General features: G+C 47.5%; 1 protein-coding gene across 1 annotated transcript; it reads right to left on the bottom strand.

The window, feature by feature from the left end:
* Positions 1 to 1,209: 1,209 nt before the first annotated feature.
* Positions 1,210 to 26,804, bottom strand: LOC126527091 (uncharacterized). The gene is made up of 9 exons (XM_072284356.1): positions 26,181 to 26,804; positions 24,881 to 25,143; positions 22,592 to 22,702; positions 20,587 to 20,724; positions 19,410 to 19,595; positions 15,662 to 16,320; positions 13,991 to 14,203; positions 10,403 to 10,748; positions 1,210 to 1,374 (listed from the first exon to the last, which is right to left on the bottom strand). The coding sequence occupies exons 1-9, from the start codon at positions 26,374 to 26,376 to the stop codon at positions 1,210 to 1,212; spliced, it is 2,277 nt and encodes a 758-aa protein (XP_072140457.1). The 5' UTR covers positions 26,377 to 26,804.
* Between the last annotated feature and the right edge of the window lie 1,097 nt (positions 26,805 to 27,901).

The following is a 27,901-nucleotide window of genomic DNA, read 5'->3' as shown; positions in this document are numbered from 1 at the left end:
GTTTGTAATACTGCATATTTTAATTGACAAAGAGAGTCACCGCAGGGGCTCAAATATCCAAAGCAAAAGTTCAGATGCAACAAGGTGCTAACACACACACACACACACACGCACGCACTTAGGTTCGGGAACGGCTTATATCCGTGAAAATGCAGCCGTTAGAGGCGGCACCGGTGGAATCGCAGACAGGTTATCTGAACAGATTATTGCACTAAGGAGCCTTTCGTGGGGTATTTTAAGCAGCATGTGAGCTCCAGATCAGGCTCGAAGATTCCTCGTAGGAAACACACGCGTAATGCGGGATTTCATCGGCCTGGCTCTCCGTTTTGAGGATGTGGCCGTAGGCAAGCAACACTGTTGGTCTGTGTGCCGACAAGCGGCGGAAGAGAAAAAAAAAGTATTTTACCGAATGAAGGGACAAGGCGTTAATGGTGTCGCTGTTTTCGCTTCGCCGAGCTCAACTGTATTTCTGATGTGCCTGTAGTCAACTGGCGGCGGGTTATCTTAGTATGCGCACATAACTTATATGGCTGGACATATTTTTGTGTTCGCTTCGTCATCAGTTGAATTTGTGTTCGCGTGGGAGGATGGCCGCTGACAACAGTCTTCAGTTATCTTTGACTAACTGTCTTGCGTCAGTTGATGCTATCATAATTTAATTACATTGTGCGATTTAGCATCGTGAAACTGCACAGTGGGTTATGTTGACGCGGTAGCGGATTGCTCCAGATTTTTCTTGACCACCTGATGTTTTCTAACGTGCACCTAAAGCAGGGTGCACGGCTGTTTTCGTATTCCGTTTTAGGCCTAGGGCGGCAACGGTAACTCAGCGAATGTTGACATCTCTGTCCCAAGTTCATTTTTCACTCGAAAAGCCGAACGCAGTCATCGTGAGCACGCCACATTCAATGAGGGTGCCCTGCTCGTTTGTTCATGAAAGAGAGAGATAAACAGGATGGGAAAGGCAGGGAGGTTAACCGGATAAGATTCTGGTTTTGCTACCTTGCATTGGGAGAAAGATATGGGGAAATCAGCCTTGCTACCCTAAGCGGGCAGATATACTTCAAGGCGAGCTCATCCAGGAGAAAAGAAGGTTATTCTGAATATATCAGGCCTTCTGTATGGCGGTATGCGGCGGCGGAAGTGTGTCTGGTTGTGTTAATTTGCACTGTTGGCAGCGGCCTGGAACGCAGTTCATCGGCAGCCTTTTCAGCAGGAGCAGTTCTGGTACGGCGCCGGCTTTACGCGTATCCAGGGCGACCAGAGGCAGCGGTGATGCTCCGGGTAGCCGCGCTCGTCGGTTTCGTGGCCACTCGATTGAGGTGAGATGGCTCTCCGGTATGCAGCCAGCTTGTCGAGGAGCCTATGACGCAGCTGCAAAGAGAAAAAAAAAATGAAAATGAAAAGCTTCTTCGTGCAAAACTGCGACTGAAAATAGTTGCCAGGTTGGGCTTGTTGGTACGTCATACTAGAGGCCTTAGGAGTAACGTACACAAACACGTGATTTTAGTGTCGTGTGTGTGCTCTGTGCCACTCCTTTGTGTTATGTCAGGTGCGGTATGTACTCCTAAGGTCTTTAGCGAGACAGATGGCAAGTTTGTCTCTCGGGCACGGAATCGCTGACGTACGTGCTCATCGATCGCCGCTTCAGGGGCACATCGACGAGCAAGACGTGGACACGCGCCTTGGTGAAGTCCGCTGCTGCTCATTACGATGGCGTTTTGTAATGACATCTCCTGTGAAACCAAACAGCTACAGAGAGTAACCTAGCCTGGTTAATGTGATCATGTTTACCTGCATATATTGTACTCTAGCATCTTGCCTATCTGTATGTTCTTTCTCTTCAATAAGTTTCCCGTATCACCGTATACTTCAAAGCGACCCATACATGTACGTGTAATGACCCATGCCTGTATACCCTAAAGTTACCCACGCCCACCTCCTTCATTTACGGCTTTTTTTTCACGAATACTCTAAATCTATCTTGCTTATCTCGACCGCTGACCAGTTAACGCCTTCATCAGGAGAGTTTGCTGTTGGGCTAGCTGAGCTGATGCTAAGAACAAAAATAGTTCAAGAAACGAGACAAGGTAACGAAAAGCGATAAAAGGAAAAGAGAGTCTCTTCGTAGACCCGTCTCTTGGGCTGTTTTTGCTCTCAGCTCCGATCAACTTTGTACCCCAGCGCTTGTGGAAGGTGGACGTTCCCCACGGTCTAGGCTGGGTGAATCTCTTGACATTCCATTACATTGTGCTGAAACGAACTCGGATATTTGTTGGAGCAGACACAGACATCATTTTGTTGCGAATATTTGCTCCAACACACATGTTTGTGGCGCCAGGAATGTGGTATTCTGGCGCCATCCTGCATGGATACCGAGAATGACAGCCGTTGCTTGCGAAATCTCCACGTAGATACCTTTACGTCATTTCCCGTCTTTTTGCGTGTGATTACGCTGAAAACGCTAGAGGCTACATAAAGGATGACACAAACTATTGTAAACGCTCATTTTAATTTGCTATCGCAAACTATAATGCGTCGTTGTACATATCGCACGCAAATAAAAAAAAAACACTATCGAGGTTTGAGACAGTGGCTTCACGAATGTGCTCGGGTGTGCGTGTGTTTGCGCAAGCCACGTATACAAAAAACACGCGATCATGGCGTTACCTTCACGTACTATTTAAACATTTATCTATACCACGCAAAAAAAGAAAAAAAAAAGAAAACAGGATGCATAAGATGGAGTCGAAAACAAGAATGTTGTAGAGGCATATTCAAAGGAAAGCCTTGGGGCCAATACAGAGTGCGGTGGCTGGAAAGACGAAAAAGAAAACGACAGGCCTGTTCGAATACCCTGCTCCACTGTGAGCCAGTTCACGGTGGAGCAGCAGAAGTTCATAAATTGTGCAGCTCCGTTACAGTGGCGCAGACACAACGCAATATAACGCAATACTCGTAAGGAATGCCGAGGTGCAGGCGCGGTGCAGGCGTTTTGTTTCGCCTGCCTAATCTAGTGAGCTTGAGACGTCCCGAACTGCAGGTATGGTCGGCTTCTGAGGCGCAAACGAGCACCTGCATGCATAGACGCAGCAAATGTGCGTAAGCAAGGCTTCAGCGGGGCTTACGCCACCGTGCTGAGCCGTTTGTTGCACTTCGCACCTGCACGTCTGCGCCAAGTCGGTACCGTCAGCAGGGAAGACGCAGCAACATCGTGAACCTGACTTGCACCCTTCCTGTAGCTTCCGAGACGAACGGCCTGACACAGAGGACGCTATTGCTTCCCCGCTGAAACGAATGGCAGGGTGCAACACCTGGTGAACTGGTTCAGGTGGTGCAGGCGAATCGAACAGACCTGACATGACGCGACAGTCACAACTAAGGACGTTAGGGGTATGTGCATAGTTTTAGGTTATTATCATAATCAGAAACAGGGTGTGCGATGGTGTGACGGTGAATTGACGGCAAACACGCTGAAGCAACCTGGGTGTGGGCAGAGAGTCTTCTGCTGCGGCAACTTATGCCGACAAAACATGAGGATGATGCATGCGATATATATGCGCCGGGAAAACAGATAAATCTGCAGACAAGTGCGTTGTACTATTTATGCCATAACATTCAGCGCATTGGGATTGTTCTCATGGACTACTACCTGTATTTTAAACCTTTTCAGTAAACAGCAGTTCTGAACATGACGCTAAGTTTGCCCTCTCCTACGCAAGATGGCGCAACGCGATCTGCCTCACTACTAGGCACTTAATATTTATTATTGTGATAGCAATTAGATGGACACTCCAGGCGCCCTTCTGGCGTTGTCGTCGGCGTGGCCTTGGTGTTTCGTATGAATTCCGAAGACACTAACATCGGCGCCACGCGCCGTATTCTGTATGTGCAAGTGAAAACGTGCTGTATGCGCGTGAAAGCCTACGACGGTGGCTCAATCTTGCGCGCGCTAGGGAGGAAAGCGGGGAGGAAGCGGGGAGGAAGCGGGCCGTCTTCTGTGGCGCGCTAGGCACCGGGGGTAGGGGAAGGAGGGGGGCGTTCTACTTCTGCGGATGCTGCGTACGGTGCGGCCGCGCGGGCCCTATATTGAAAGTGGAAGAAGAAGACCACGAAGTGCGGACGTACTTCGTGTCGGCTCTGCTATTTTCCTATGCTTTGGCGGATTATCGAAGTTTTCCAGGAAATTCTTCTTACAAGCGATCGACGGAACCTACAATAAACATGGGGATACCGAATTTATGGTGGTAGGCCCATTTTTTCGACTTTTACGGACATTTTAACTTCGAACTCGGCCAGCTGAGTGCTAGGCCTAACCGAGCTTCACGCACGAAGGGGCCGAGCCGAAGCCTAGGCGAGGCCGTGAGGCGCTCGCAAGCTAACAGGAGCCTGGAAATGGAGACCATGGACGATGCCGCTCCCCCCAGACGAGCTCTCAAGCGGGGGAACGTGGTTTATTCGGAGAAAAGGCCGTTTCACGCCCGAGCAAAGCGACGCATCCGCCGTGCGCGAGCCGACGGGGAGCGGTACGAAGCCCAACCCCCGGCTGGGGAAGAAGCTGGCTGCAAGATCGGTCGAGAAGCAGCACGCGGAGGTTCCGGAAGGTGCTGAGAAAATTATTATTCGCCCGAAAGGAGGTATCAATCGCATCCTGGAGGAAGTTGGAAGATTGCTCATGTACGTTTACCTGGCCCAGGCAGCCGGGGACGACCCGGAGGCTGCAGACTAAGACGTAGCAGCACCAAACATGACGCAGCAGTCGATCATGATAGCTACGCTAGACGCGGCACGGGCAAGCAAGTACGCTGCGATCACGGCACTTCGGGTCGGTGGATCGATGGTCGAGACGAAGGCGTATATTGCCATGCCGGAAAGCGGAGGGAAAGGAGTGATCCACGACTTCCCGCTGGATGCAACTCACGAGGAAATCCTTGATGCACTTAGAAGAAATGAGAAAAACCCATCGATCATTGAAGTCAGAAGACTTGGGGCGAAATATAAATCTATATTGATCCTGTTTGAAGACTGGAAAGTGCCGATAGAAGTTTACCTCCGATGCTTCCCCACACGCTGCTACCCAGGCTATACAAGAAAAAATATGAGGTATGCGTCACTTGCGGAAAACTTGGACATCGGGCGGATGTTTGCCCGAACCCCGACGACGTCATATGTCGGGGGTGCGGAGCACAAAACCCCGAACCAAATCACAGCTGCGAGCCTCGATGCTTGCTGTGCAAGAAAGCCCACCTCCTAGGCAACAACAAGTGCCGGGAGATATATCGCATGCCGTACATCATCAAGAAAAAAATATGGGAGAAGAAGATGGAACAAGAAAAGCTCCAGGTGCAAGCCCCCAATCAAGGCAAGCCCCAGGCCACCACCTGGCACCTAGAGAGGAGCACCGAGGCAGAGCAAGGGATGCTCCCAGAGACCAGGCGGGGCAGCAGTCGAGAGCGAGATCTACCTCGAGATCCGGAAGGAGGTCCAGTTCGTGGCCCGGAGGAGGCCGCCAGCAGACTCCAGCCAAGTGGCCTGCTGACCAGGGCCGGGGACCCGGCTTGCCGCCCAGGGACCCCAAGGACCCGTGGGGAAAAAGAAGAAAGAAGAAAATACCCACTTGGTAGGCTTTGGTAGCAAGGGCTCCCAGGCTGAAAAAGATGATATTAGCTTACTTAAGAAAGAAATAGAGGAGCAGAAGAAAGCAAACATGAGGTTAGAACAATTGCTGAGGGAAACCCAAAATCAGCTGAGCGCGCTAAAAACAGAGAAGGCACCTGCCGAGGCTCCCTAAGAATGCAACACCCACATCACTCCTCCTGCTCCTGAGCCAGCTACATCTGGTCAGGAGGACGAGGATCTGAATGTTGATTTTACGAGACAACCCCCTTCCAAACGTAAGGCCGGGGAGACCAACCCGCTGGCGAGCTGGCAAAAGAAAATTGAAACGTGGCTGATGAAAATGGACAAGGAGAACGAACCCATGAAAGCAGGACAGCTACAGAATGGAAGAGCAATTGCGCTATTACAGGCGCAAGTGAACCAACAATCTTCCAAGATAGACGCCCTAAGCACGTCGATGGATACCCCAGGCACGACAATAGCTAGGCTGTGGATAAAATTGGCTCAATAGAAGCGATTCTTAATAGAAATGGATAAACATACGGGTAAGAAAAATGCCTCCACATTCTGGCGGTGGAATTGTAGGGGGTACCGGAGGAACAGAGCGTTGCTGCAACAATACCTCGAGCTGCAACAGGAAGCACCCGTAGCCATAGTAGTGCAGGAAACGGGAAAGGCCCCTCTTAGATTATCGGGTTACCAAAGCTTTGACAGCGGCAAGGGGGATAAATGCCGAGTCGCCACCTTCGTAAAGCGAAACATTGCAACCATAGTCCATGATGTCTTCCCAAGCGAGGTAGGCTGTTCTCGTTGAGATTATCACAGGGAAGAAAAATAGAGATAGCATATTCCTGCTGAATGTGTACAGCACACCCAAGTAAAGGAAAATTAGATTCATTACTTTATTCCGCAAAGCACTCAAAGCCGCAGATGGGAGATCTCTCATCATTATGGGAGACTTCAACGCGGCTCACGAGGAATGGGGATATACATACAGAGACCCCGAAGGTAGACGAATATGGGAAGATATACAAGCGCTAGGGCTTACTCTACATACTGACCCATGTGTTCCTACGCGCACAGGCAACGGTATAACCAGGGACACAGCACCCGACCTCACGATAAGCCATATGGCGGGAACAGTAACGTGGAAAAGCAAAGGACAAAATCTAGGCAGCGACCACTTTATTCTTTCGCTCACGCTAGGAAAAGGCGTCAAGACTCGCCTCATCAAACAACCGAAATTAACGGAGTGGGATAAATTCAGAGAGATAAGGAAGGAGGCCTCACTGCCGGACGATATCTACAATATCGACGAGTGGACACACCTCCTTAAAACGCACATAGGGGAAGCGACTACAACTGTAGAGGATGAGGACGCACCCCCAGCACTAGACAGCAAACTGCTGAACATGTGGAGCAGAAAGAGTAACCTGGAGAAAAGACTTAAGGCACAAAGATTGAACAGGAATATCCGGCGCGAACTAGCCAGACTCAACAAAGAAATAGAAACATATGCGATTAAGCTCAACGAGCAGAATTGGTACAGCAAGTGCGATGAGATGGAAGCCAATATGAGTCTCTCCAAAACCTGGAGCCTTCTCAGATCCTAGTAAATCAAAAATGCAAGCTAGTACAAACCTGGTGAGAGCGAGACATGGCTTTGTTGGCACAGATGACGAGCTCATTAGCGAGCTCTAAGAGACATATCTTGGAAAAGCAGAGAGCGAGGTGTTTAAGGACTATGAGGGACCTCCCAATCCAGATCTCTATGCCCCCATCACCACGACAGAGGTTAGAGCAGAGATTAATAACCTCAGAAAGAGATCGGCCCCCGGTCCGGACGGGATAACGAACACAGCTCTCAGAAATCTAGACGATGAGTCCATCATTGCATTAACCAAATTCATGAACCACGTGTGGGAGAAAGAAGAACTCCCCAAAACATGGAAACAGGCGGACGTAGTCTTTATTCCCAAGCCAGGCAAAGTACCCGGCTTGAACAACCTGCGACCAATCTCCCTCACCTCGTGTGTAGGGAAATTGATGGAGCATGTTGTTCAAACGAGACTGACCAGGTACATGGAGGAGAATGACTTTTGGCCGCATGAAATGGTTGGATTCAGGCCCAGGGCACAGTACACAAGATGTCATGCTCAGACTTAAGCATGATATCCTAGACCGATACGACTCAACTGACACCAGGCCGATCCTAGGCCTCGACCTCACCAAGGCATTTGACAACGTTAGCCATAAGGCTATCTTGGTAGGCCTCGAAGAGGTAGGTGTGGGACACAGGGTATATACATACGTCAAAGACTTTCTGTCACAGAGGGAGGCTAATATAAAATTTCTGGATGTAAAATCCCCTCCCATCACACTTGGGAGCAATGGGACCCCGCAAGGGTCAGTGCTATCACCCTTCCTATTCAACATAGCGATAAGGGGTGTCCCGGCGGAACTCAATAAGATTAAATCGATTACATTTAGCATGTACGCGGATGATATCAACATCTGGGTTAACAGTGGGAGTGACGCAGCCATCGAACTTAAACTACAGATAGCGGCAAATATGGTGGAAGAGTATGCGGCCAGTAGAGGCTTGGCGTGCTCGCCACAGAAATCGGACCTGTTAATCATTGAGCCAAAACATCAAAGGGGACACGCTGGGAGCAGCAGATCCATCAATGTTTCCGTAAACGGAAATGAGGTTCCCAAGGTGGAGGAAATCAGAATTCTGGGCATGTATATCCAGAGAAATGGATGCAACCTCACGACAATCAAAAAGCTAGAAGGATATGCGGCGCAGGTCACGGGGATCTTTAGGAGAATTTCGCTCAAAGGCAGGGGCCTAAAAGAGAACAGCCTCCTCAGACTCATGCAAGCCTTCATTACCAGCCGAATAGCGTATGCCACACCGTATCTTGTTTTTAAACGAGAAGAAAAGGAGAAAATAGATGCGATCATTAGGAAGAGCGTTAAGAGAGCCCTAGGGCTCCCAGACTCGACCTCGACAGACCTCCTCTTCAAAATGGGGGCTCACAACACGCTAGTTGAGCTCACTGAGGCAGTACGAGTGTCTCACTTGGAAAGATTAGGCCAGTCTAAAACAGGGAGAAAAATCGTGGAATGGGTAGGAATCCAATGCGACAGGGGTGCCCCGACTGACAAGAGGGACATTCCGTTGGAGGAGCGTAAACGCTTCCGAATCGCCCCCCTACTAAAATATATGCATCCTATCTACAACAAAGAGAGGAGAGCTCACAGGGCTAAGGCTCTAGTGAATAAACTTAAAAACACACCGGCGCATAAAGTAGCGTACGTGGACGCCGCTTGCGGCAGAGACGGGGCTGCGGTATCGACGGTGGTTGATGGCGACGGGTGCGTTAAGATAGCGAGCTCTACGTGCACGAGGGACGCCTGTACAGCAGAGGAGGTTGCAGTAGCGCTCGCTTGTGCGGGTACAAAAGCGGGAGTAATATTATGCGACAACAAATTAGCTATCCGAAATTTTAACAAAGGGAGTATCTCGGAAGAAGCCCTCCACATTCTACTCAAAAACCCTCCCAGGAGGCACATAACTTTTATTTGGGTACCGGCCTATGAAGAAGTCCCAGGCAGCGAAGCCGTTCACGAGCTCGCCCGAGCACTCTAACACCGGGCAACTCTAGAGCAGCCAGTTCCAGGGATCAAAGATAGCATCATCACGTACAGGGAAATTGTAGATCATTACAAAGCCGAAAGAAGAATCTTTCCGCCTCCGCATCGGTCTCTCTCTGGAGGACGCTCGCATTTGGCGGCGCCTCCAGGGAAACAATTATACATCACCACATTGGATGTACTTAACACAGACGAGGGACTATAGAGACGCCCTCTGCAAAATTTGTAAGCAAAAAGGTACGCTAGACCATATAATATGGGAGTGTGCTGGCTCCCCAGGGGCCAAGGAAAACATTGACAGTAGAGAAGCCTGGGAGGCCTTGCTCGAGAGCGAAGCTGAAGACGACCAGCGTCGAGCAATCCACCTGGCCGTCGAGGCCGTGAAGACTCACCGTCCTCAACGCGCGGGGACTGCTTCGTCCTCACCCCCCTACCTGCGTGTAGGTCAAGAGGCGGGCACCCCAGCTCACTGGAATAATAAAGTTTTCAATCAATCAATCAATCAATCAATCAATCAATCAATCAATCAATCAATCAATCAATCAATCAATCAATCAATCAATCAATCAATCAATCAATCAAATATTGAAAGTGATCTGGGATGGGGACAGAGTGCGCCGAGTGCTGATAGCTTCGTGTGCGCTGTGTTCTCGCCGCCTAGTTCGCGCTGAAGCGAGATGCAACACGGAGCTCAGTTGGCTCACTGCCGCGTTTTTTCACTCCAGGGTTTTAACTGGGAGTGTTCGCGGTCGTCGAGTGAAATGTGTTCATGTTTGCTTCTGCGCGCATGGCACCATGCTTGTTAATTTAGTTAGTATGCGAATGCTCACAAATTTATACGGCCGATAAGACTACTATTCTTACTTCGTACTAGTTTGCTATCCCAATCGATGCTTCGGATTTCGGGTGAAACTGCCACACTTTCTTATATAGAAGTAGTAAATCACAGCACGCGTGATTAGGTATCCGCGCAAGAGTGGGCAATTTGTTCGGAAGCATTTGTCTTGAATCTAATGACCAGTAATCACCTTAAAAGAAATTAAATAAGAGCGTTAGAGCTAGCGTGCTGCGTGGCCTTAGTAGAAGATACGCCTGCGTAGATAGGTAGAGCGGGATTTCGTACCTCAGTATTAGATGATGCGAGGTTGTTACGCTCGCACGGGTCGCTGACGATGTCAAACACGAAGACTGCGTCGTACGGATCGAAGTTGCTCTGCGCGCTGTCGTTGTTGGCCGAGGCGCCAGTGCCGCTGCAGTTGAGTGTTGCCTCTTGGCGCCAGTTGGGTCTCGGTGGAGACTGGCTTCGCCCGCCGGCGTCGATGGAGGCGTTCTGCAGCGCCTGCCAGGCTGCCGATGACGTCACGAGGGCGTCCAGGTCGAGGTCCTGTGGAGGTTGTCCTGGTGGTGGTGCTACTTGAACGTCGAGCTGCGGGTCATTTGGCCCGCTGGGTCGGCTGATTAGTTTGTACCTGAGCACACAAGGGAATTTCACGCAAGCGTGAATTTTCGGCCAAACATTTCACACAAGCCGAGAAGCACAGGTGCACGACCTGAGTATAGTTTTGTATCTGAAGATGGCCGATGTTGATTTATCCTTTAAGGAAACAATACTTCGGAGGCCCATCGAGGCGCCAGGGCAGATTTCTTGCCTTGCTTATGTGCTTGAATGAGAGCTCCGCCCACGTCAGTGTTTTCATTTCTTCCTTTCTTTTCTTTTGTTTTCGCGAATATTACACTCAAGTCCTTTTCAATAATTTGCATTTACAGATCTTCTCCTTCAATGAACGCAAAGTTTTGACCAAATAACTTTTTGAAAGTTACTGCATTTGAATATGTGATTCTGTCAATCTTGCTTGACTGTTCTCTCACGTCTCCAGCTTCCGGATACTCGTTTGTCTTAAGCAGGCCCGCTTTTCTATATTGATTTTGTGTTAAATAGATATAATATATATTACTATATATTTTTTTATTTCAATGAAGTTGAAACAAACTGAATGGTTCTGGTGCTTGCTTTCAGCTCGACTACCTTCTGGCGAGTTTTGAAGCCAATACACTAGACATTACGGTTGCATTACACACACACACACACACACACACACACACACACACACACACACACACACACACACACACACACACACACACACGCACACGCACGCGCACGCGCACGCGCACGCGCACGCACACACACACACACACACACACACACACACACACACACACACACACACACACACACACACACATAGGCCTGTAAACACTGCGGGGCTTCCGCCAGACCGGCAGACACTCGAGATAACCATGACGAATTAGGAAGTCACGCTTCGTTTCGACGAGGCATGGTGGGTGAAAGTCCTGGCTGCACAAGGTGCTAGACGCCAACCATAACACTGTCCGTATACCGGAGCGAAGACGATATTCTTGGTCTAGAGACAAGTGATATTTCAAACCTTACTTGTCACCAACAACATCGGAATATTCCTTTCTGCAGATCACACTTTGAGCGATAAATGTTGCGGTTCACTGATTCCCGTGTTAATAACCAAATTGCTCCAAAGAAAGACAAGAATTTAACAATGTAGTGAGTGGGAGATTCTGAAAAGAGGTGTTAAGGAACCTGTCTATGCATATTGTAGTTTATGTTTGTAGTGTTGATGTTCATGTATGCAGGGTGTCCCGCGTAACCTGAGCCAATATTTTAATATGAAAGGCGCTTCGGAAGCAAATTGAACCGAACGCATACTATTTGCAACAGCCTATAGTACCCCAGGCAATTTTTGTTTTCCCCATAACTCACTAATTAATTAGGTTTAATTATCTCATTCGTTAATTATTGGCTGAGGGCCCCAAGTATGATATGCAAATTTGTAGACACCTTCAAAAACCAGCGACCTAGTTGTTTCCTGTACGATACGTCTCACATAGTCCTTTTCTTTGCGGGTTGCCGACCTTGCTCACCGAACGCACGCTTGAGAGCAGCACGATACCACTGCGCAAGTGCTTCATCACGACGCATTTTTTTTTTCATATTTCGCGGACTTTCCAGTCAAACCGCAAAAAAAAAAAAAAAAAAAAAACGAAAGAAAGAGAGGACTGCGTCTGACGTATCGTACAGGAAACAACTCGATCGGTTGTTTCTGGAGGTGTCTACAAAGCTGCGTATCATACTTTGGATCCTCACCAATAATTAAAAAGTTCGGTCATTAAACCTAATTAATTAGTGAGCTATGGGGACAACAAAAATTGTATGAGTTACTGTAGGATATTGCGAATAGTATGCGTTCGGTTCAATCACTTCCAACACGCCTTTCACTTTTTTTCGAGATGTTTTTATATAGCATCATTATTTCGCTCATTTATATTTAATGTTCATGGTGTTCAATGAACTCGTCATTATGTCCTCGTTGATTTCCATGTATCAGGGAGCCTCGGGTTCTCCTCAAGCGTCACATTTATCCCGAGCTTACCCTCCTCCTTGAGATGACAATAAACTTGAATTTGGATTTGAATAGCATGGCTACTTGGACGACGAAGCTCAATAAGTAACTAGGTCTAGCGCTGACTTGCTGTTGACATTGTCTACTTTATACGTTCGTGAGGTTTTACGTCGCAATGCAACACGAAAGCTATGAGAGATGCCGTGCCGGGTGGTTGCGGATTTGTTTTCAGCAAATGAGGGGTTATTTAACGTGCACCGGAAATCTTGGTACCCGAGCGTTATTTCATCACTACGAGTGCCCGTACCACGCTTCTCCAGCTCACAAGACGAAGTGGGGCTGCTAATATCGAATGATTGTGCTGGTATACCGAGGTTCGCTGCGGATTTTTTTATCCAGGTTATTCTAGACGCTTTGAAGAGGGAAGGATATAGCTGAATCTTGTCGCTGGATTTGACGTGGAAGCCCATATAAGCACAGTTATGCAGCGGCTGCCACAAACGACACAACTTGATGTTGTTTGCATGTGCGAGGGTCTAAACGACTTTCCATGCTTTTACGTATAGGTTACTTACACTGCGGGTGGACGCAGTACTTCTGGTTTGATCAAGTTCTCTGATTAATTGCGTAGAACAATGATATTGACACGTGTAGTTATCTTTAACGGGCGACCACGTTTCGCCGCCTAACAAATGTTATCGCACAGCGCGGGACGCGCCTGCATGTATCCGAAGTTTCTGGCAAGTTATCGATGCTTCTATCCGCTGTCTGTTGTCGCCGAACCTTGTGTTATCCGATTTAATCGCGTGACGCGAATGGTATAGAACTTTGTGGAAGGCACGCGGGTCCCAACGATTAGTCTGGAACATTCGACGACTGCTGTATAAAAGCCGACGCGCTTGACCCGCAGATCAGATTTCCGACGACCGCCGATCGTGTTCGCCGCTACCACCGTTCTTTGAGTGTAGCCTGTTTTTGAGGGCACAAGTTCGCCCAATAAAACGCTCGTTTCTTTAATCACAGTTTTGCTGCCTTCTTAACCGTCACTACCACGTGACAATATTAGGAAACCTTTTATAAATGTGGGATCGGTGGGCGCAGGGCAGGCATAGTTTGAAATCTTTCGTGAATGTGCCTTTGTTAGGCATTGAACAAAATGGAGGCAAGGCGACGATTATTGCGACAAGTAATCCGATCCACTTCCCAAGACATAGTGAGCTCAGTTTACCCCAATATTTTTTGTACCTGTTGAGTAAAACATGAGCATTGAATACCTGCCGGAGATGAGGGCTGCCATTCCTTGCTTGCCTTCTATTTGCAGGAGCACCTCCTCGCGTCCCTTGCCTCTACCGGTGGACAGCACATCCCACAGGTTCCTGCCGTCCACGTCACCAAGGTCTTTAGGATCGCCACCTTGTAAGCAAAGACGAGAGGATGTCAGCGAGCATGTACGGTCAGATGAAGGCACGTGGCCGCTAAGGTGAGTCCTGCCGAATGCCGATTCAATTTTCTTTGCAAGGACCGTTTAGTTTCTCTGCTATGTGAACTGAGCCATGCCACAAGGCATACAATGACGCCGATCTGAAAACATGTGGGGGAGGACGAGCTGTTTGAGCTGTACAGCTAATGGTACGTTTGACTGTTCTATACAGTGCTCCTATATTCACTATATTCAGATTGGAGAGAGTGGAAGTCAGAGAGTGCTTCACCCAGCCGGACTCTGCAGCTCCCAGAGCCGTCGAAGCAGCCACGTGATCTACTCTCCTTCAGATCTCGGTCGCGCTCTGAAAGGTTAAAGGTGGGAACGCCTCCGAGAGCTCTAAGTCGGGGTAGGCGCTCTGAATGAACCAGGCGAATGTGTATCGAGCGCTCGATTTCAACCAGCCGAATGTAAACAGCCCCACGCGAGTGCTGTAGAGCGCTAGAAGGCGGCCAGTCGAATGTACCGTGCGTTATTGGACGCGACCGTAGAGTCTCATAGAGTTACTAGAGGGAACTGTGGCACTAGTGTCTACGGGAGCTGCAAGAAGGGCGCTTCAGCCAGCATGGGATTGATTAGTACTATATGGATTTGCCTAAACTTCGTCCGCCTGGCTTTAAACGGCTTCGTGACTTTGTAAACTCGTCATTTTCATGAAAGTACTGCATGGTACATAATTAATAAAGCATTATTAAAATTGTCCGATGGCAGCATTCGACCACAGGAGCTCTATAGCACAGAAGCCCGATATTGAAACCGTTACGCCGCGGACGCATGGACAAGCGGACCCACTGCTATTAGGAGCGATTATGTGTGTTCCCAATATCTTATTGCGTGCTGAATTTTTTTAAATAAATAGGTATAGATTGCTTTGAAATTTAGGCTAATGAAGGCTGAGAATGGATAATAAGCGAAGCCACAGGGAACTAAAGATTAGACAAATACATGTACTACCCATAATTCCCATGGTGCCTGAACGATCGTAGCTCCAGCGTTCCCTCGAGTAGTTGTTGAGTGAAACTCTATGGACGCTACTAGTCGAGAGCACTGAAGAAACAAATCCGAGCTTGCTTCTGCGCGGTTGCGCAGTTTTGCCAACGCCATTTGTTGGATGCCAGAAAATTGCCTTGGCACGCGCAAGACACTTGTGGAGCTCACTTATTATAAAAGTGCGCATGACAAAGATCTGTTTGCCTAGTCAAGAGGAATGATGCTTTTCTGGAGCGTCCGTGAGCGTACCGGCTAAACATTCGGTCGGGTTATTTGCGACGTTAGGAAACGCTTTAGAGTAACTTAAAACGAACCGCCTTGACATGAAGGTTTCGTTCTCTGTAAACTGTCATTAAAGAGCCTAGTAAAAGACATCGTGCCGTAGTGGCACGGCCTTACGGCCCAAAGAAGCGACGGGGACGACCATGTTCTGTAATGCTTTGGGCAGATAACCGGTGTTGTCTTTCAGTAGCACAGTGGTTGCCCAGAGCAAGGAAACGCAGCGGGGGCATCTGCTGGGTGGGATGATACTACGAAATTTGGGGTTAAAAGAATCACCCCTGTCCTGCGCCAGCAAACACAAGACATGGGTAAACAGAGGAGAGGTCTTCGTTCCGCAGCACGCGGTGACGATGACGGCGATGGCATTTCGACAAGTTCGTGCGCTGTATACGCGATACCTGCGGCTGCGTATAGCGTGGGCGCCCAGTCGGAGATGTGCACCACTTGCTGCGACGGGGCTCGGGGCAAGCTTCCGCTGAGGCGTCCGGACCACAGCACCGCCGGCGTCCGCACGCCCCCTTCCCACACTTCCTGCTTGACCCCGCGCAGGGGCCAGTTGGAGCCAGCGTTGGCGAACTCGAAGGCCGGCGAGGCCAGTGGCCCGCCGCCGTTGTCGCTGGCGAACACCACCAGGCTGTCGGCGAGCATGCAGCGAGACTGCAGCGCGGCCAACAGTTCCCCGACGGAACGGTCCATGACCTCGTAAGCGCCTGCAAAAAAAAAAAAAAGAAGAAGAACGCGTCCCCATTCAGGGTGGTTCATGTGTCGGCCCACCGTCGTCCATATTTCTCTTCTTGTTCCACTTCTTGAACTCTTTCTGTACCCACTTCCCTTGTTGTAATGAACACATAGTCATCTATAGCGAGCAATTTCAGCAGTGTTACCTTTCGTAACTGTTCTTCAGTAGTGTGTAGGCTCTGCTTTCCCGTTCGTTAAACCCGCTAACGTGGCAAATCCCGTATACGCCCGCTAGGACAAGTGCCGGGCCTTTCGCTGCCCAACTTGTGGAACGTGTAGCGAAACACGTGGACAGTACGCTAGTACGGTGGAGCACCCACCCTTCAACAGCGCTCGAAAAAAAAAAAATGATGGGTTTTTTTTTTTACATGCCAAAGCCACTTTCTGATTATGAGGCACGCCGTAGTGGAGGACTCCGGAAATTTCGACCAACTGGGGTTCTTTAACGTGCACCTAAATCTAAGTACACGGGTGTTTTCGCATTTCACCCCCATCGAAATGCGGCCGCCGTGGCCGCGATTCGATCCCGCCACCTCGCGCTCAGCTGCCCAACACCGTAGCCACTGATCAACCACGGCGGGTCAACAAGGCTCGATTATTGTTGCGCAGTAATTTGTGTTCTGCTTCGTCTTCCCTTCTAACCTTAATTGCTTACCCCGTTTTCCCGAAAGATTGAGCTTGAAGTCTACGCTAAGGTCACACAGGTGTCTCGAATTTTCACCACAATGCTCGACACTCATCTATGGAGTGATCCGCCCTCTGTCTCTGAACAGTAGACGACGAACAAAGGAAGCCTGACCCCGCAACCAACGTTTCGATCCTTGTCGAGGCATTGAATGCAGGTTGAAGTTTTCCTTGCCTGGTCACTGTGGGTCACCTCGAGTCGCCACCATCCAATGACCGCTTTGGTTTGCTTGAATCCTAATGACAGTCTTAGTTCTCATATGTTGTAGCAGCCTAATCTCTTCTTTAATGACAATAATGCAAAATAATGAGGATCTCCCGGAAAACTACTCATGGTGCTACCCCTTTTTATTCGATCACAAATTTTGAGTTGTCCTCTGTCAGTTCATATAAGTATCTAGGTGTCTACATAGATAACAATTTGTCATGAAATACGCATATTAACTACGTGATTAACAATGCCAACCGCATTCTCGGTATTCTGCTTCGAAAATTTTCTCTAGCACCCCTTTCCTTGAAGCTGCTTCTTTGTTAAAACATTAATCAGATCAAAACTCGAGTGCGCTTCTTCATTTAGGGACCCCCCATACCTTTACACATGTGTCCGCACTCGAAAATCGTTCAGCTCGGTTCATTGTTGACAGCTATTCTCGTACCGCCAGTCTTACTGCGACAAAATCTTCTCTTCATCTCCGTATATTTCGTAACATACGAAAACTATCCCGTTTATGTCATTTTTGTAACGGCTTCTTTACCACCTTTGAGCTGAAGCGCACTTTGTTTTCCAACATTGCTACGTTTCATCTCGTGTTTGCTGTCGCTTAAAAGTTCAACTGCCATTCTGCCATACCAACGAGTAGTACCATTATTTCATAACGAAGATGTCAGCTGATCTGAATCACCTCTCCGCCTGATTATACTTCATTTAAGACTGCCATTTTGAATATGCTATTTGCTCCCACTCTTCAACGTAACGCCGTAATGGCATTGAGAGTATTTAAAAAAAAAAGTAAATAAATAAATACCCTATATATCTTTCTCACTGCGAGGAGAAACCTCGAACTGCAAGAAAGTTCTGTGCCTCACCACTATTAGCAGTGCTATGTGTGGACAGCCTTATTTTCCAGCGGCGGCGCTCAGCGGTAGCGGTGCCATTGCGAATTGCTGTGATTTTAACGTGTTTCGTGTCTAATAATGTGAAGTCAGCTGACTCCCGTTTAACGGTCTACCTCTGCGCTGTTTTCGGCTTCGGAAATGCCTTTCGAAAGCGAGAGATACTGGCGAATGAACATATCCAGCCGTAGCTTCCGTTCCAGCTGTTTCAGCTGACAGATCGTTCTTCAACTTGGCGTTCGCGCAGGATCCAGCTAGCAAGTGTTTGCAGTTCAGCCGCACACGCTTCTCTTGAAGTGCCGGCACGTTGCTGTGTTAGTTGGTGACAAATGGCTCGTATGCGTGCGCTCGAGAGCAGTGACGCACAGAAGGGAACACGATGTGTTACGTTTGCGTCCTTGCTCTTGAGCGCTGCAAAAGAAGTGACGTATTCGCAACACGTGCATGCCTGTCCAATGCACAGGTGGGCAATGCATCACGCGACCTTCTCATGCAGCCGCTTACGCGTACACAGGAAATGCTTCGACGCATGCGTAAGCAGCAGTCGGATGTACTGAGTCAAGAAAAGTGCGATTGGCTTGTGTGCAGGGTGGGTGCGTGGTGGAGGGCGGGAGAGTGTTGTGAGTACTTTGAATGTGAAGTCGGCCTGTAAAGCTATTCAGATCTCTCTGGTACCCTTTGACATTTTGCTCGCTGTCTATAAAATGTAGTCCGAAAAAGGATTAACTCTAAACAAAGTCTCTAATGCATTTACCCCAGCAAGGACGTTACCGCCGTGGCACTGGGAGATTGTAGATTGGGACACGTCATTTGTAGAAGTCTCGAAGCACGCTGCACACGAACACGTTCGAATTCACTTTCTAGAACTGCAAGCCAACTGCGGTTAGGAGCTTTCGTCCCTTAGTTCCTCGCAGCATAAGCTCCTTTCCCATTCTTCCGCATCACTGTTTTGCGCACGTGCCACAAATGCATCGTCCGCTGTCAAACGCAGGAACAGTGTACTGCTGCCACTGACCTGCAAGGCGTTTATCGTACAGATTCTGAAGCACAGTGGCTTCAGTCTGTGATGAAACTTTAGCAGGAATCCACCGAAGACGGGAAATATATTCGCAGATGATACTTCTTTTGTAACGGGGTACGCGCGCTCGTTTCACGCTGTTTACTTATTGTGGTCACACCTGGCCACAACAACAGCCGGGAGAGCATGGTCTAGCCAAGACGGTGGCACGAATCACGGAGTCTAATGCAAGCCTGCCCATACAGCGCTCTTTACGACGGCACGATATCTACGTACGGAGCCGCACACACATGAACAGGCAACACCATAACAAAACTGACACTGCGCCCCGGTAACATGGACGCGACAGCGAGAAATACCGCGTGACGTCACGCACACTTTTCTCTTAGCGCATGGACTGGGCTGCAAAAGAAATATCCTCCATGGTTAAAAAGAAAAAGAACTCACCTGCCAAAACAGTTCTGTTGTAGTTTGCGATGTACGTGAAGTGGTCCACGTTCTCCTTGGGTGCCTCTACGGTGCAGTTGCTGCAAACGGTGTGGCCGGCTTCGTGGCTCATATATAGGAACAGGGGCTGCATAATAACAACAACAGATGATGACATTGCTTAAGCACTCGCCACCAAATTTTCGAAGGAAAACGAAAAAAAAGTAAGAGAACGTTTTGCGATGTTTGTCCTTTGATATTATGTGCTCCTTTGTAACGCTTCGCCTGCGTCCACATTAGCCTATGCGTGCCTGAATTTCGGATGCTATACTCGTGTGACTCAACTTCGAACAAGACTCATTTTACAGGCTCGTTTTTTTAATCAATTTACAGCTAAGCATAGTCTGCTATCACTTTGGATATTACGACATACAACCTCGAATTGCATGCCTTGTTGATATTCCTAGTTTTTTATTACAGGCCATCATCTCTCTCCGGTATGCGGAGGTATTTACAAGACCCTTGCATAAGAGCATCGTTTTGTTTGGCGTTCAGATTCCTCCTACTCACGATGTCGATCTGTATGATATTGAGACCATCGCTGCTGCAATGTCCAATCGCAGCCGTTACTTACGCAAGATACTTGCTACGTAGGGGTCCTGGACTGCAATGCGGCATGACTTTGAAAGTTCAAAAGGAGCCCAAAATAACCGGGACGTGAACGTACACATAACAGAAGTCCTTTCTTGTCCCTGTTATTTTTATTCCTTTTCACCACCAAAAATGCACACCATCTAACCCAACAGCGCATCGTAATATTGTTTACTTTGAAGCCATGCAATGAGGGGCCGCGAACAAGTTGAAGACGCACTGAACCGCTTTTCTCACATACTGACGTACAGTCGGCAAACAAGTGAAACCTCAACCAAGGGTCAACGTTTCTACAAGGGGCATGAACTCGTCACGGCCGTCTCACAAAAGGACAGGTCTTAGAGAATAGCCCTCGTCGAAACGTCGGCTCCGGGTGTGACCTCTTTTAGTCGGCTACTAGCGATCAATACAAGTCTGCGTCTTCAGGCAACTCTGCTGCCCTGTTTTGATTTGATGAAAAAAAAAAAAGCTGCGAACTGAAGCTTCACCTTTTGAACGTCATGTTCGGCGATGATTCGCTTGGCCTCATCAGTGAACGCGTTCGTCGAGTAGGTGCCGTTGAGGTCGGTGGCAGCTTGCGTTGAATGACCGACGTTGCGCCAAAAGTCCAAGCCGCAGTGTCCTTCCTGCGTCGCACGTACCATTAATCGGTGGCCTGGCCTATGATACCACAACACGTTCTTTGCTCAAGCGTGCGTGTGTGTGCACAAGCGCTGGACCTGTGGCAGAGCTCAAGCTACTTCACAACTACACTGTTGCTTAGACTCTTCGCATATTTGACTCCCACTTGTTAACAGCACTAAGCGCACACCGCCGGTTTGCTGTATGATACTTTGTCTTGCGCTAAACACATCTCCAATCATTCAGATGACCCGCCGCCGTAGCTTAGTGGGCATGGTGTTGGGCTTCTGACCTCGAAGTCGCGGGCTCGATCCCGACCGCGCGGTCGCATTTAGATGGGGGCGAAATGCAGAAAGTTGCTGTTTCGCCCGAAAGGCGAACCATCGACTGCGATAGCAAATTAGTACACATCTATACGAAGTGAGGATAGTAGTTTTATCGACCGTATTATCACGGAACATTCAGTTAGTAACTGAATTAACAAGCACTGTGTCAGCGCGCAGTAGCAAACATGAACACGTCACACTCAATGAGCGCGGACACTCGCTCTCAGAGCGCTGGTGTGAGCAACCGCGGCAGCAGCAGCGAGCGAAGCGACCTTCGTGCCGTCGATCGCTTCAACGCGAGAGCGGCTATATAGAACACAGCGTGCACAAAGGCGTGAGCCGTCTGCAGATCCCTTTAAAGATCACGCGCCGCCGTGCAAAGTACGCACTCGTTGGCGCAGTCGTAATAGCATGTAATAATGTAATAGCACATTGCGAAGACAAAAGAAACATCACGCAAAATTTTTAAACAGGCGAAATGATCAGAGCTGAAACTGCGACAACAGAGAAGGAAGCGCAGCTTAAGATGACACGAGGACTAGATGTACTTAAAGCACGGAAATGACCTGAGAGAAACGTTGACGCATATCACTGTTTCAAAGCGAAAATGAAATAAAACACACTATGTCATTCTCGCCTGAGTGAAGCGCTGCAATCACTTGTTATTCTATTAACGTCCTACGTGGCTCGTTCGTGAGGGGAGTGACCACAGTTCAGTTTCGCTGGCTCAAACTGAAGCAGTGAGCCCAACTTGAGTCATTAAGCAGGGTACGATGAGGGCAATCGCATTTTTCTGGTTTACTACAAATAGGCCTATAGCGTGACTAGGGTAGCTGAAAAGAAAGCTCATTCCTATAGAGGTCGAACTTCTCGCCTACTTCCGGACTACTTCACACTGTCGGTGCATCGGGCCGATGATATGCTATATATATATATATATATATATATATATATATATGTATATATATATATATATATATATATATATATATATATATATATATATATATATATATATATATGTATATATATATGTATACACGTATATATACTTGTTTGCTGAAAGTGTGAGGTACGCAGATGCTGCTGCTATACGTTTCGGTAGACGCACAGCAGGTGTCGGCCTTATACAGTTATCTATTCAAGGAAATAAGAAATGTACGATAGATACACTGATAATACGATATCTGACGTCTCGAATCGTAGATGTATATTTGTAGATGCGTTATGTTCAGTAATGAGAAGGCTACCTGGAGCGCTTCATGTACATGGTCTGGTCTCCAAGTAGAGTCCAGTCAGGGACACGCAGATCGATTCTCCAACCGAGACATGCTGTGGGTTGCGCGATAACGCATGGTAAAGAAAGGAAGACATGGACCACGTGAGTGCCAACTCGTAACTAGTATCTTTACTGAAAGGCGCGGTAATTTATAGTAAACATTTGTTAACGAGACGGCAAAATGAAGTCGAGCTTCATTTTTGGCGTCCCTAACTAGAGCTATCGTTTGCCGTCAGAAGGCGTTCAGATTTCAAAGCGCCTACTCACGTATTCTTTTGTGTGGTTGAAATAACGGACGTCGCCGTTGTAGTAGCCGAAGAACGTGTCGAAGCCACGCCAGGTCGGTGTGTGCTCAAGACTCTTGTATCCCAAGTGCCACTGCGTAACGGGCAGCACCATCCGTTTAGTTGCATAGTTTTACCGTGTACTGCTAACGGGGCTACCCGAAACGCACAATCACGGGAGCAGGCAAGTCTGAGGGCATGTTCAAAGGTACGTGTGCGGAAGACTGAAGTAATGTCGAATGGGCTTGTTTCGGGGGGCGGGGAGGGCATGGGATTAGGGGCTACGAGTGATACTCGGCCTCCGCAATGAATAAACGAGTACACTCATCTAAGCGGGAGATGAAATGCAAACTTAATTCTGATTTTCATCGCGAAAGATAGATGCCAACGCTAAAAGATAGACAAATGTATGAAGTACACTTGAAATTATGTTAAGTGGTATTCTATTTGATTTTAAGATAAAAGATTGTTGTTCTGGCAGGCCATGTAATCACATAAGGTTATGGGGTATAGATATCGAAAGAAAGGGTAATGGGTTTCTGGAGAGTTTAGCCTACCGACAGGCTACTCCAGATGAGATGGCGAGGGATGAAAGAAGCGGAGTAAGGCTTTTGGCGCACCAAAGTAACAATCTTAGATCTTAGGACTCCGCCGGTTATAGTTTCAAGTATGTGTGCTTGAACCTAAATCAAGGTACGCGAGCGTTTTTACATTCGGCCTTTCTCGCAACGTGGCGTCTTGCTCATCATCACCATAGCCATGAAGGTCATTGAAGGTCATTTCGCATAAAGGTCATTTCGCTTCCTCTGTTCTACGCATTAAAGGACGACAAAGACCATTTAATGCGTAGAAAAGATGGAGATTTAGCTCGGGCGCTGCTATCTTAATTCATGGGAACGGAAGAATCGTTTTTCTCGGCGACCGTGCACGGCAAAATTTTTTATGTGGTTTGTTGCATTTGAAAGAAAAGGCTACAACCTAGTGACAGTAAGATACATAATTCTTGATTCAGGCCGCCAATCTTTCTTTTACGAAGAATATTGAAAATAGAAAAAAAAAAATGTGAAGTTTGCATTTTTGTAACTAAGCAATAAAGAACGATATCGCAATTCTGTAAGCTGCATATAGCAGTACAACTAACACGGATAAGCTTTTGTGTATTACACAACGCTCTGAAATATACTAGTTATTTGTAAGTAGGACATTTACAAAACCCTCCTAAAATTGTTACAAGTTTAGGTGAATTGTAAGCTTTTATATCATATTCATGCGCTCGAGTTGCACTATCAAGTGCAATTAACAGGACTGAGATATCTTCTTTTTGTACAGAGTTATCAATTTGCGGTCTTCGCCCTTCTACTTTTTTTTAAAGCTAACCGATTTCGGCCAACTGTCAACAAATTTCGAGCCCCGGAATCAAAATTCTACTCATAAATGTAACTATAATTTAACCTTATCTCTCGAATGGAACAACTTTCATTCAAATAGGTCCGGTGGTTGTATTGTCAATGCGGTTCTGCGTTTTACATCTATTTTAATAAGAGAATCAGAGTTGGCCCCGTGCTAAAGCTTCCTCTTAGGAAGTGTATAAGGCTAAGTGAAGATATATTCATGGCTTAATATACAAACGTAACCCTCAAGGAAAGACCAACGCAGGTCGAGTACTCTTGCTCTCTCGGTTAGTTCTGCACTGTCGCGTTGGCGCTTTATGTCACGCATAGACAACTGCTGCCGAAAACACCCGTGTGCTTAGATCACCCCAGTTCTTCAAATCTCTGGAGTCCCCCTCTACGGCGTGCCTCATAAACAGACCGTGGTTTTGGCACGTAAAACCCTCTACTTTTTTTGACAACTGCTGGTGGCCTACTAGAGCAACTGTGTGCTGGCCAAGGAAAGGGAAGCGTAGATGTGTGTATCAAAAGATTAGGCGAAGTGATAAGATGAGAAAACTTGGAGGCATATAGGAATTGGATGGCACAAGAGAGGGCTAATTAGCAATACCGAAGCTTGAAATTTTGTCCAGCAGCGAGTGGGCTTAGGCCGATGATGATCAATCGATCTGCGGCGACCAGCCCACACTCTCGTCATTGATAAGATGTGATCTCTAAGAGACTACGAGATACTGCGAGACCGGACGGATTTATAGGACTCGGCGAGAGCTTCGCTACGACATGATCAACCTCGATCGTATGTGAGGATTTGATGCCTAACATGCCTGGGGGATAACGAAGTCCTCTTACACGGCACCGTTTGTGAGTGCAGCGAAGCTTACTTTTCCCACCATGTGCGTGCTGTATCCCAGTCGCTTCAGCCATTGCGGCAGCAGCTCGAAGCGCAGCGAGAGAGCGTCTTTCGCTGCTGGTAGGAACACCTCGTATCCCACATCTGTCGACATGAAAAGAAGAAGAAAATACATGCGAGAGAAAGGACAGTCGGCGCTCGGCTTCAGGGCTGCGAATGCAGATCCATACTCGGAGACACCACTAACGCGTCTTGCAGGGCCACGGGTCCAAGATGTTCTCCTCTGTGCTTCTGCTACATGCAAGGCCACAAACGCGCTGGTGCGTTTCTCGAAATGCACCAGCCTGTATGACTGTCTGTGACTGACTCAGTGATGAACGCTTGTGCGTGTAACAATGCAAACAATGAACTTATTTCTTCCATCTCCTCTTTCAATGCCAGTTCCCTCTTTCCCTCTCTTGCAGGGCCACCAGTGAAAGGCCGTCGAGAGGGGGGAAAGACTTGATCTATTTAGGACCCTATTACCAGCCTTTTACAGCCGCCATAGCAACACGCATGTACAAAATCGGTAATATTAGGTCTTTAAATCAACAAGTTAGCTAATACAAAGCAACACTAAGTTAATTTAGGATGGCATAACCTTATTTCGAAGCCCTATTTTCACCACTTAGGGCGAGAGAAGGTTGATTGTCACCGTCGAGAAAGAAAGTCGAGCTTCTTCTTTAATTTCGTGCCGTCACTTCAGGGGAGGTATACGTCAATGTGACGGCACGGATTCATAGTCGTTCGTCGTAGCTATAGGCCGTTTTTTCGCACGAATAGCTCTAGAAATTGGCTGCATTGCGCCTTCACTACGCTAGTATGCATAAAATGTCGCAGCCTCATGTCGCGCTGCTTGGTTTGATTCCCACTTTTTCGTTTAGTTTGCTCTAATGGAATCCGCAATGACGTAAGACTCCTGCAGTCAAGGTCCTTCCTCGTCGCCGTCTTCACTTGCGCAGAAGACAATGGCGCGTTCGTGGTGCAGCTGCTAGACCATGCCAAGTTATTCCCCCCGTTCCACAGTGGGGAAGCAAGCTTGCGTTTGCAGTGCCATGTCATGCGACGAGTACGCTATGGGTGCGTTAGAACACCACACCAAACTCAATGAGACCTGTCGCAGCGCGCCCGCAGTCCACGAGCCGTTTGTATGCACTATACGTGCCTCCTGCGCTCGCGCTCAGGCCCATCTTATCTCGATGCTGGCGGGATCTCAATGTTGCCTTTCGTTCGCTCAGTGCCCTTAGCATTGTAGAAAAGGCCTGCATAGCATTGAAAAACCGTGTGCCTACCGGTACGCGACGGGTAGCGCGCTGTGAGCAGAGCTGTCCGGGAAGGCGTGCAGTCTGGCGAGGTGTAGTGTCGCTGCAGGATGAGGCCGCTAGCCGCTAGGGCGTCAATGTTGGGCGTGGGTATCTGCCGCGAGCCATGGTAGCTTACGTCATTCCAGCCCTGCGAAGCGGGAACGCCCGCGACAGTGAGAAACATCTAGAGGTGCACAATAGATGTCACAGAGATCGCCCACAAAAGTTTACCGAACACGGTATCTGCGAAAAAAAAAAAAAAGTCGGCAGAAACCATTTTATGATGACTGTCAACAATAATTAAGCCAATTAGGTGAATTAATAAGTCATTAAGTCAATGTAGCGACACAAAGTATTGCCACAGTCGAAGCGATTTATGTAAGAGGGGTGTACTGCACTGAGATTCCTCTTTAGCGCTTCGACGACGGTGGTGATGATGATGATGATTCATTGACATTCCGTTTAAAATAGAGCGGTGACAAATAGTCACCTACCTTGTGTGACCTAATCTGGTACGCCATAGATTTTTAAATTCTAGTATCGTGTATACATCTCCTGAATCTTTTTCCTCTTGAAACTTCTATATCTACCTTGTACCGCTACCTACGCCTGTTACGGATATGGCCCTATCAATTTCTTTCCTGATTTCTTCCACCAATGCTCTAAAACGTCTCTTGCTTATCTGCACTGCTGACTGTAATTGATGCTTCCGTCCACTTCAAATGTAAGCGTTTCTGGAAGGTGTACGTTACCTACGGGTCTCGCAGAATTTTTGCTGCCGCAGACACACCCCTCATCTTGCTGCGAATATTTGCTCCAATATGTATTTGTCCTTAGGCAACCAGCTCGAGCCTCAAATAACAGGCCACTGTCTTTTGTGTTACTGTACAGACTTTCCCTTCTAATTTCTTTCTTGCGATCTGTGTACACCTCAATGACCTTTTTCTTGTTTCTATTCCTTGCATCAAGTTTACTTTCTTTTCAATGATCCCTGGTTGTCTATTCATACTTCCGATTACCTTGTACTTGGTTGCCTTCATTCTGTGTCCATGCTTTTGAGGTACAAGGACTTGTGCACATTATTTATTTTCATCCATGTTCCTGAGTTTTTCTCCAAATACAATTTTACGATACCACGGACTTCCCAGTGACCCAGGTAAGCGGAAAGACGGATAGATAGATAGATAGATAGATAGATAGATAGATAGATAGATAGATAGATAGATAGATAGATAGATAGATAGATAGATAGATAGATAGATAGATAGATAGATAGATAGATAGATAGATAGATAGATAGATAGATAGATAGATAGATAGATAGATAGATAGATAGATAGATAGATAGATAGATAGATAGATAGATAGATAGATAGATAGATAGATAGATAGATAGATAGATAGATAGATAGATAGATAGATAGATAGATAGATAGATAGATAGATAGATAGATAGATAGATAGATAGATAGATAGATAGATAGATAGATAGATAGATAGATAGATAGATAGATAGATAGATAGATAGATAGATAGATAGATAGATAGATAGATAGATAGATAGATAGATAGATAGATAGATAGATAGATAGATAGATAGATAGATAGATAGATAGATAGATAGATAGATAGATAGATAGATAGATAGATAGATAGATAGATAGATAGATAGATAGATAGATAGATAGATAGATAGATAGATAGATAGA

The sequence above is a fragment of the Dermacentor andersoni genome, chromosome 9 (assembly GCF_023375885.2).
Source record: "Dermacentor andersoni chromosome 9, qqDerAnde1_hic_scaffold, whole genome shotgun sequence".
NCBI classification, from domain to species: domain Eukaryota; kingdom Metazoa; phylum Arthropoda; class Arachnida; order Ixodida; family Ixodidae; genus Dermacentor; species Dermacentor andersoni.
This window is presented reverse-complemented; position numbering and strand designations above follow the sequence as displayed.

Excerpts from the sequence above, each read along its gene's own strand:
- LOC126527091 (XM_072284356.1), bottom strand. The coding sequence starts at position 26,376 with ATGTTTCTCACTGTCGCGGGCGTTCCCGCTTCGCAGGGCTGGAATGAC. Across the intron at positions 20,725-22,591 it reads TCAACCACACAAAAGAATAC|GAAGGACACTGCGGCTTGGA; the intron begins GTGAGTAGGCGC and ends CGTGCGACGCAG. Across the intron at positions 14,204-15,661 it reads CCTTGCTCTGGGCAACCACT|GACTCACCTTAGCGGCCACG; the intron begins GTGCTACTGAAA and ends GGCATTCGGCAG.